Genomic DNA, 11,298 nt, shown 5'->3' with positions numbered 1-11,298 from the left:
GTTGGCTGCTCCCATGTTAGGGGCATAGATATTTAAGATTGTTAGGTCGTCTTGTTGGACAGACCCTTTGAGTATGATATAGTGTCCTTCCTCATCTCTTATTATAGTCTTTGGCTTAAAATCTAATTGATCTGATAGAAGGATTGCCACCCCAGCTTTCTTCTGATGTCCATTAGCATGGTACATTGTTTTCCACCCCCTCACTTTAAATCTGGAGGTGTCTTCAGGTCTAAAATGAGTTTCTTGTAGGCAGCATATTGATGGGTTTTGTTTTTATCCATTCTGATACCCTGTGTCTTTTGATTGGGCCATTTAGCCCATTAACATTCAGGGTAACTCTTGAGAGGTATGAATTTAGTGCCATTGTATTGCCTGTAAGGTGACTGTTACTGTATATTGTCTCTGTTTCTTTCTGATCTACTACTTTTAGGGTCTCTCTTTGCTTAGAGGACCCCTTTCAATATTTCCTGTAGAGCTGGTTTGGTGTTTGCAAATGCTTTCAGCTTTTGTTTGTCCTGGAAGCTCTTTATCTCTCCTTCTATTTTCAATGATAGCCTAGCCGGATATAGTATTCTTGGCTGCATGTTTTTCTTGTTTAGTGCTCTGAATATATCATGCCAGTTCTTTCTGGCCTGCCAGGTCTCTGTGGATAGGTCCGCTGCCAATCTAATGTTTTTACCCTTGTATGGTACAGACTTCTTTTCCCGGGCTGCTTTCAGGATTTTCTCTTTGTCGCTAAGACTTGTAAATTTTACTATCAGGTGACGAGGTGTGGACCTATTTTTATTGATTCGGAGGGGCGTTCTTAGCATCTCCTGGATTTTGATGTTTGTTCCCTTTGCCATATTAGGGAAATTCTCTCCAATAATTGTCTCCAATATACCTTCTGCTCCCCTCTCTCTTTCTTCTTCTTCTGGAATCCCAATTATTCTAATGTTGTGTCGTCTTATGGTGTCGCTTATCTCTCGAATTCTCTCCTCGTGGTCCAGTATTTGTCTCTCTTTTGCTCAGCTTCTTTATTCTCTGTCATTTGGTCTTCTATGTCACTAATTCTTTCTTCTGCCTCATTTATCCTAGCAGTGAGAGCTTCCATTTTTGATTGCACCTCATTAATAGCTTTTTTGATTTCAACTTGGTTAGATTTTAGTTCTTTTATTTCTCCAGGAAGGGCTTTTATCTCTCCGGAGAGGGTTTCTCTAATATCTTCTATGCCTTTTTCGAGCCCGGCTAGAGCCTTGAGAATTGTCATTCTGAACTCTAGATCTGTCATGTTACCTATGTCCGTATTGATTAGGTCTCCAGCCTTCGGTACGGCCTCTTGTTCTTTTTTTTGAGGTGAGTTTTTCCGCCTTGTCATTTTGTCCAGATAAGATTTGCTTTCTCCTGCTGTGGAATTCTGCTGTTCTTGGTGACTGATGTTGGTTTTGGATGGGTTTCTTGTTGATCTTCTGGGGGAGGGGCCCGTTGTAGTGATTCTCAAGTGTCTTTGCCGCAGGCGGAATTGCACCGCCCTTGCCAGGGGCCGGGCTAAGTAATTCGCTCTGGTTTGCTTTCTGGAGCTTTTGTTCCCTGAGCGCTTTCCGTAGAGTTCTGGAGGTTGGGGATGAAGATGGCGGCCTCCCAATCTCTCGGCCCGGAGGAGCCGAGAGCTTGGGGCTCCGCTCCTCAGTGCGCTCTCAGATCAAAGCGCCCAACTGCCCCGCCTCCCTGGCTTGCAGTCACGCCTCGAGGAAAGCAGTCAATTGCTGGAGCTGGAGAAAAGCGCCTGGTCGCTTTCATCTCTGTGGCCTCCGGCCGTGCTCTGAGCCCACCCAGTTGCAACCGGCACAAGGTAACCCTGGGCTTAGAGCTCACTCCTCGGCTTTGTCGCTGTAGCCAGCTTCCCCGCTCTAATACCTGCGAGCTCTGCGGCACTCAGACACCCCCAGTCCTTCTGTGACACCCCGGGACCTGGGGTTATGCTGACCCCGCCTGGGTTTCCCCCTGGTTTAGCCTCTGGAGCGATGTCTCCCAGTGGAGCTGACTTTTAAAAGTCGCTCCGCCGCTTGCCGGGTGCCGGCCCCTCCCCCCGGGGTCTATCTTCCCGTCGCTTTGGATGCACTACTCCGCAGGTCCTACCTTTCAGAAAGTGATCGATTTTCTGTTTCTGGAATTGTTGCTCTTCTTCTCTTCGATTTCCCGTTGGATTTGTAGGTGTTCACAATGGTTAGATAAGCTATCTAGCTGATCTCCTGCTACCCGATGTCGTCTCAGCCTGCTACTTCTCTGCCATCTTGACTCCTCCTTCTCTTACCATTATTGTCCACACATTTTTACTTTACTTTCACTACTTCACTTTTTTTTATTTTTTAAAGTTTTTAAGATTTTATATATTTTTTTGACAGAGAGGGGGAGAGAGAGAGAGTACAAGCAGGGGGAGCAGCAGGGAGAGGGAGAAGCAGGCTCCCACTGAACAAGGAGCCCAATGTGGGGCTCGATCCCCGGACCCTGGTATCATGACATGAGCTGAAGGCGAATGCTTAACTGACTGAGTCACCCAGGCGCCCCAGCACCTCTTTTTTAAATACAATTTTTCCTTAGAGTGTTTTTCCCCACTTCCCTCAAAATTCTGCACTTGAATGAGCCCTCTCTGGGAAAATCCTTCTGTAAGGCCTGACTAACGTAGTGAATCAGTAACTCCAAAAGAAGCTTCTATTTTAATATATGTGGTCTCATGTATTTCATAGCAGTCAAATGTACCCAAATGGCACAGAGAGGAAGCAACCAGCTCACTCAGACCACACATGTTCTTTCCCTACTCTTCCTTTTTTCTCTCCCAATGTCAGGTTTCCTGCATCCTACCAACAATCCTGGCAGATGTTCCTAGAAAGCTGACTGTCCTAGTATTTACGGAATGCAGAAAATGAAAAGAAGCTGGAAAACTGAACTGAATCCCAGTCCAGGGATTCACCCCCAAGCACTGTTATTTCCCTCTCTCCCTCCTCTGCCTAACAGGGGACTCAGCAAGGAGGAAGCCCAGAGTTACTGCCAGCTCTCCCACAGTAGGTGCAGTTCCTGTCCCAACATGGGCTTAAGGGAGTTCACAGCCCTTGACATTATAAGTAAACATTTTGCAGATATTTGTATTTAAACATTCTTTGAGGTAAAAGTCTACCTTTGATTTTTGGTCTCAATGGGATCTGTGATCCCAAATTGCTGAAGCCCTACTAAGCATCCTCCTCCTCTCAGTTCTGGTTCCCTGATGGGTATTGTTTTCAGCTTAACACTACAAAGACCAAACTCTGGATATTCCTGTAACTTCTTTTCTCTCTCCCTTCCTCTCTCATTTAATCTGATTTTATTTTATCTTTTTTCCATCTTCTTTATTTTTAATTGCAGTATTAACATACAGTGTTATACTTGTTCCAGGTGTAAAATATAGCGATTCAACAATTCTATACATTACTCAGTGCTCATTATGATAAGTGTCCTCTTAATCCCTTTCATCCATTTCATGCATCTCCCCCTACCCATTTCCCCTCTGAGGACCATGATCAGTTTGTTCTCTATAGTTAAGAGTCTGTTTTCTTGTTTGTCTCTTTTTCTTTATTTTGTTTCTTAAATTCCACAAATGAGTGAAATCATATGGTATTTGTCTTTCTCTGACTGACTTATTTCACTTAGCATTATACTCTCTATCTCTACCCATGCTTTTGCAAATGGTAGATCTCATTCTTTTTTGTGTCTGAGTAATATTCCATTATGTATATACCATATCTTCTTTATTCATTCATCTTTGGTTGCTTCCATATCATGGCTATTGTAAGCAATGCTACAATAAACATAGGGGTTTAGAATATCTTTTAGAATTAGTATTTTTATATTACTATTATATTACATTATTATATTAGAATTAGTATTTTTATATTATTCAGGTAAATACCCAGTGTTTATTATTCCACTAAGCACCCGGTAGTGGAATTCTGGGCCATATACTCCTGACTACTTTACCGGATCAAAATAAAGAGTAGCAAGAAAGGAAAGAGAGTGGCAGTATGGAAATAGGTGCTTGGGTGGGCTGGAAGTGGTTGGAAAGGTACTCCTGAAGGCTCATGAAATTAGAAGTCATTCCTCTTTTCTGAAATGACAAACTTTGTGTTTGGGGACTTCATTTAAAATGTTCATTAAAATGTTACATTGAGGTATACATGTTCTGGTTCCCTGAAAGTATGTTGGGGTAGTGATTTGAAGAGTTTTATTTATGAGGCTCTCTCTTATTTGGCAATTCTTCCTCACCCCATGATAAATTCCATTTCCTCATGAATGAACCAAGGGACCAAATAATTTACTCTTAATTTAGAGTTAGTTTCCCATGGCAATGACGGACAGACTAGACAGACTAGACAGACTAGAATGGTCAGTGACTGAAGAAATGATATTTCAAGGTTTCTCTTTCTCTTTGTCAACTCATAACAAAATAGAAAATAAGCCAACAGGGATCTTGACTTTTCCCCACTCTAGATCAGAGGCTGAAATTCACAAATTCATACAGAGGTGAATTCATAAATTCATTCCAGGGGTTGAGTTCTCTAAATCTTTTGCCTCTCCTCCTCACCCGTGTAAAACTGGCCTGTGGGATTTTCCCTGTCAGCCCATTCATTATATACAGCCCACAGAACTGAAACTTAACAACAATAAAACCAAAAACAATAATGGGAAACAATTTATACGTGCCAGACATTGTTGTGATTTAAATATATTAACTCATGCAATAGAAGCCCAGGAGGCAAATCAGTATATTCCCCATTTTATAGATGAGAAGAACAAAGAACTAGAAATAATAATCATTATATCAGATGGTCTCAGCTACTTAATTCAATCATGAGATAAAGACCTAGATGTGCTGTGTCAACATAAGGTCAAAAATGAAATGTCAACAATTCAAATGTCATTAGTTACTTTTCAATTTTGGTCAACTTCTCCAAGGTTTGTTGCTGAAAAGACAGGGAACAATAAAAACACCTCAAATTCTCTAAGCATGAATATCCCCCTTCTCGGCTGGTCAAGTCAAAACCATAAACTGCTTCTCCTTACTTAAAGTTCACCGTCCGTGGCTAATTGGTCTTCCCATCCTCTTGATTCTATCTTCGTGAAGGCTATCTCTGTGCTCCCTTCTCTATTTGCCCTGGAAGTTCCTTAGTTCAGGTCCCTGTTATCCCTCTTTTTGACAAACTTAAAGACCCACTACCCCCAACTGGTCTTCCCAACTCCAGTGTCTTTCCTCAATGCTATTCACTCCAAGTGGAGTTCCCTTCTTAAAAGACAGCTCTCACTGGGCCCCCCTAATCAATACCTTCATCTGAACTCACTGTAAGCAGAGGTAGTATCTTGGGCAAGACACTTAGTCTAGGCCAAAGAATGTGAGACCCAGATCTAAGTCTACTACTTACTGGGCCTGCAGCCTTGAACTTCTTATTTAACCTCCTTGAAAATAAATTTCTTCATGTTGCAGTGAGATTATGTAATATTTTCCTGACCTACCTCATAGGCTATAAAAACTTCTTTTTAACTTACAAGGAAACTCTTTGAAAACTGAGATTCATGTCAAATATATAACTCTTACTAAAATTAAAGTCTGAATTTCTTGACCTGGCATTCAAAGTCTCCAAACTCTGAGCATGAGTGGCATCCAGAGGCTCTCCTACAACAAACACACCCAAATCCCTCCCAGGCTCTCTGGATCCTCCTTTTCTATCCTTTGCAACCTCTGACTACATACCTTCCTCTGCCCAGAATGCCTTTTCTTTTCATGGCTCCTATCAGAGACCTGTTCATTCTTCAGCACCAAAATAAAATCTCACTATCTCAAGGAGGGTATCCACAATTTCCCAGTAGGATTTAATCCCTTCATTCTCTGGACTTTCCTATCACTCAGTTACCATTTTATGTCAATGCATATAGGTATCTATGCATATAATCTATGCAGGTATCTATGCATATAATCTTCTATGCCTGTAATCCTCAAAGTGACCCTTATCTCCATATATAAATGAGGACACTGGCTCTTTAAGACAGTCAACACCTTAGCCAAGGTTACAAAAACATAAAGAGCGGAGCTAGCCTTGCCCAGGTCTGTCTTCTTACAGAGCCTCTGCTCCTTAACTCTGTGTATGCTCATCTTTGGTGACTTTATGATAGCTGTTACCAGAATTAGCCTGGTAACAGTAAAAATGCATTTACCCATCTCTCTCACAAGTTTGTGTGCTCCTGAATAATTAAGGAGCTTTCCTCACTTATTCACTTTCGTCCTTATTCACTATCAGATAACTATGATATACTTAACTTATGGCAAGATGATCAATAAATATTTACTGAGCTGAAATGAACTTATGAAATCTTTATTGCTCCTCCAGTTAGAACTTTCACTCCTCACTCCTGCTCTCTCTCTCACTTTTTCTCACTCCCTTGCTCTCTTTTTTTCTTTTCTTAGTATCCAGTGCTTAACCAGGGTGAAAAACAAGAATGCTCACAGTCGCCAAACTGTGGGAAGAACCAAGATGCCCTTCAACAGACGAATGGATAAAGAAGAAATGGTTCATATATACTATGGAAACTATGGAATACTATGCCTCCATCAGAAAGGATGAATATCCAACTTTTGTATCAACATGGATGGGACTGGAGGAGATTATGCTGAGTGAAATAAGTCAAGCAGAGAGAGTCAATTATCATATGGTTTTACTTACTTATGGAGCATAGAGAGTAACACAGAGGACATGGGGAGATGGAGAGAAGTGAGTTGGGGGAAATTAGAGGGGGAGATGAGAGACTTTGTAGACTCTGAGAAACAAACAGAGGGTTTTGGAGGGGGGCAGTGGGTGAGTCTGGTGGTGGGTATTATGGAGGGCACATATTGCATGGAGCACTGGGTGTGGTACATAAACAATGAATTCTGGAACACCGAAAAGAAATAAAATAAAATAAAATGAAAAAAAAAAGAATGCTCACAGTTTGGAATATGGACAATAGGATGGAAGACAAGAACCACTTGGAAATTGTTCACTCATCTTAATTTTTGGTGTTTCGAGTGAAAATATCCTGGTAGAGTTCCAAGCCCTTCACAGAATAATAAACACTTGATAATTTTTGCCTAAATACTGATTCTGGTGACCCTCTATCTCATTTCAAAACTTTGTTAACGTAAAGTAGTAACAACCGATAAATTACAAAGAAACTTATATAAAATGTCTTCTAAAACACTAATCATACGCCTAGAATTTTCCTTGTTCTCTTAAGCAATAAAAAGAAAGAAGAAAGACTCACATCTACTAATAAGAAAGAACTGGAATTCACAATTTTTAGAATAAAAATTCAGAAATCCCATTTCCTTTTAAACAGTAAGGAAAAAGATTTCTCAGCTGACCAAAGTAGCAAAGACGCAGCTCACATTAGGGAAGATTATAGTTTAACAAAAACAACAAAGAGAATTTAAGTGTCTACAGGTTCTCTCTAAAATGTTCTACCTTAAACAAATTAAGTGCTTCATCTAAACCTTAATAACCAATGGCATTCTACAGAAGACCAGAACAACCTTTGATGTCTCCTTTGATATTCAGAGGCAGATTCTGAAAGGAAGAAGCTGTCCAACCAGTCAAAAAAGACACTCACAGATGTCTCCACTGTATCAAAACTCCAATTAACCTTCAATATCTTGCTCCACAGCTACAATAAATTCTTCTTCCTGAAATGTTAAACTCTTGTTCTGGCATGTTACTTAAAAAGAAAGAATTGTGTACAAGAAAATATGCAGAAATAGGAGATATGGGAGGTATGTGAGGATATAATTTTTTAATTCTCTAAGCCAGTTTGAAAATCATTAAAAAGTTGACAAAAATTCTAGTATATTATAATTAAAAGGGACCATATGAACTCCTGTAATTTTACAAATAAGAAAAATAAGGTCAGAAATATCAGATGTCATGTAGTATCAAAATGTCAAAAATCAACTGGGGTTCAGATTGTTTATGCTTAGTCCATTGTTCTTCTCAGTACATTCTACCATTAATTTAGTCAGAGTCTCCAGAGACATAATTTCTATTTTCTCTACAATTAGTAGCTTTAATCAGTTTTGGTTCTGTTGGCTACTTCTGTGGTTAACGGTCTCAGGAAGTTTCAATATAATAACAAATTTGGCATTTAGTGCATTTAATATGTGCTGGTCTCTGTGCAAAGCACACCGCATGCTTTATCTTTTTTTTTCTTTTCTTTTCTTTTTTTTTTTTTGGTAGAGAGAGAGAGAACAGCAGAGGCAGAGGGAGAAGCAGACTCTCCTCTGACCAGGCAGCTGGTTATGGGACTAGATCCCAGGACCCTGGGATCATGACCTGAGCGGAAGGCAGATGCTTAAACCAACTGAACCACCCAGACACCCTGTAGCTTTATCTTAACTAATCCTCATGACAGTCTGAGTCAGAACTCTTCCTTGTCTTGGGGCTTAGAGAATTTTTATCCAGAAGCCCAAAGCCTAACAGAGGTAGGACACAATACAAATTCAAAGCCATCAACTAATCTAGACCCTGTCAAAATAAAATCAAAGTTGGTTTATCAAGCATGTTTTTAGACATAATATCTTTTATTCACAGGTATTTCTCAATGTCTGTAATATAATGAGTACTGGTTTTTATTTAAGAAACCTCATTCATGAATATTTGGTGTCTCCATAAGTTAAAATAATCCCTGGCACATCATCAGTACAAAATAAACATTTGCTAAAAAAAAAAAAAAAAAAAAGGAGGGGGCGCCTGGGTGGCTAGATGTGAGATACACACACACACACACACACACACACACACACACACAGAGGAAACTGTGAGATAAAACAGAACCCCATACAGAAGCCTATATAGAACAGGTTAATTTAGAAACTCCAAATAGAAAACAGCTGACCATAGAGAGAGGGGGCACACAGTTGAGAGAGACACCCTAAACCAGATCACTACACTGTAGCTTCTCTGACTGACCTGCCAACCAGCCCCAAGAACCCAGAGCTGCACGGCAAGCTGAGAGAAGCTGTAGGCAAAAGCTGAGAGTGGGTCGTGGACCAAAGGTGTGACAGAATGACACTGAAGCTATCACATAAAGGATGATGAATTCATGAGATGATGGAAGGTGACTTAAAGGGAGGAGCATAAATAAAAGCTGAGGGTTGGAAGAGAACAAGGGATGTGGGAAGGAAACAGGGAATTCAACACGGCGGGAGTATCCACCACTGGCATAGTGGTGAGTGAGAGAAAGGGAGAGATAGGAAAGAAACTAGCTTTGGAGGCCTCTTAAGGAATCTGACTTTATTCTGAGAGCAGCAGAGAGCCAGGGAAGGGCTTTAAGAAGATGGCATGATCAGATTTGGAGCAAGGTGTGCAACGTTTGTATGGTGCCACTCCGGGGTCCTAGCAGCACACATCACCATGGACTAGGGTAACGGGCAGGGAGGCAAGGTCCCAGGACCAGACAGCAATACCAGGAATGGGAGCCAGGATAAAACGTAGACAACAGTACTTTGAGAGAACATCCGGCATATAATCAGAGGAACTTTCAGAAATACTGAGAAGGTGATTGTGGTAAGAACTAAAGACTCTCCTAATCATAGATAAGGGTGAGTGAGAAAAGCATGTTATATGTATATGTTGAAATGATTTAGATGCTAAGTATTTTCTCAATGCATTTCAATCTTCTGCTAATTGGTTATTAATTTGTTATGTATGAGAATTCTCTATTATTTAAACATTTAATTTGCCAGAATATCAACCGCTCACTTAAATATACACATTATGTATTTATATATCATTGCAGAGGTTACAGTGGGCTGTTCCATCCATATTCTTATTTAATCTTTGAAAGACTCTTGTAAGGTTGGCAGACAGCTAACACTGTCCCCACATTATAAATGAGGCTCAAAGAGGTAAAGTGGTCAGAGGCAGTGAACAATTAACAAGAATTTGAGTTTTCTGAAGTTCAGTGTTCTCTTAGCTACATGATTATAAGTATGTGGAATTTAGTGTCTTTTTTTCCTCTTCTATTTCCGTCTGCCCAAACTTACTGCACGGCAGAGCTCCAAGGAATCCAAGCAAACAAAATCACTTCTACTGGCAACATAAACTCATGCAGGTGCATAAGTAAGCTTAGCACTAAGAAGATTAAAAAGAGCCAATATGGCTGTAATCAGATTTTCTGAATTCCTAATTGGGACGCAGGGGCCAATAAATTTTAACACAGTTAAGCTAGTGAAATAGAATTTTGACATTGGGACTGTCTTCAAAAATTGGGGATATACTGCTTTATAATAACAAGTACCTTGTGCAAGGGACTTTTCTAAGTGCTTTACTTGCATTAATGCAACAATCCTCAGCATAACTCAGTGACAAGGGTACTATTGTTAGGTATATTTTACAGAGAGTAAATTGAGGCATTAAGGAGTCAGTGATTTGCCCAAGTTCCCACAGCTAGTAAGTAAAGTCAGATTTAAACCTAGGCCATGCTCAACAAGAGCCCATGGCCTTAACCACTGATGCTCTACTACCTCTCATATTGTCCTCAGTAAAATCTCTGTCTTCGCCTTTCCAGGAGGATACTTGAACTGCAAATACTACTCCCAGAGATACAAATAAATCAACAATATATGTTAGAAAGAATGATAACCCAGGGTAACAGGATATTGCTGCTCAATTTGGGAAACTGACAAAAGAACATCTATAACTTCTATCACTACAAAAATGATGAACGATTCAGATATTGATATTCTGTGTGAAAAACAAATATGGAGCAGCTACTATCTGTCCAGTCTTTTGGTGGACTCAGAGGTAATGGAAAAGATAGAAAACGTATCTGTGACTCTGACTGCCAGAAACAACCAGGAAAACCTGAATGAAATGCACATGTTGAATATTTTAATAACAATATACAAAATTTACTGAATGCGTATTGAGGCCAGGTACTGTTCTGAACACAGTATTAACCTTTCAATCCTCATAGCAACCTTAGGAGGGAGGTGCTATTGTTATCCTTCTTTTATAGAAGAGAAAAGTGAGGCCCAGAGAAGTGAGTTAATTGGCCAAGGGTCACATGTCCAGTAATTAGCTGAGCTGAGGCTTGAACCTGTGCAGTCTGGTTCTGAGCCCACACTCTCAATACAGGTTCTCTTTCTCTTTATACCAGTTTTGTGTCTGCACTTGGGTGAGGAATTTAGGCTGAAGCCAGATCTATGATCCCAGACATCTCAGGTTTAAGGCAGGGGGAAGAAGAAACCTCACTTAAGCCTTAAGC

The 11,298-nt window shown here is 40.3% G+C and overlaps 1 protein-coding gene across 1 annotated transcript; it reads left to right on the top strand.

Annotated features, from left to right (window-relative positions):
* Positions 1-1,591: 1,591 nt before the first annotated feature.
* On the top strand, positions 1,592-6,942 carry LOC308348265 (uncharacterized protein). The gene is made up of 2 exons (XM_080812248.1): positions 1,592-1,831; positions 6,470-6,942. Exons 1-2 carry the CDS (start codon positions 1,604-1,606, stop codon positions 6,560-6,562), a joined length of 321 nt encoding a protein of 106 aa, XP_080668374.1. The 5' UTR covers positions 1,592-1,603; the 3' UTR covers positions 6,563-6,942.
* The last annotated feature ends 4,356 nt before the right edge of the window (positions 6,943-11,298 follow it).

The sequence above is a fragment of the Martes martes genome (assembly GCF_963455335.1).
Source record: "Martes martes genome assembly, chromosome: 8".
NCBI classification, from domain to species: Eukaryota; Metazoa; Chordata; class Mammalia; order Carnivora; family Mustelidae; genus Martes; species Martes martes.
Note: the sequence above shows the minus strand (reverse complement) of the source record. Positions and strands in the feature narration are given on the sequence as shown.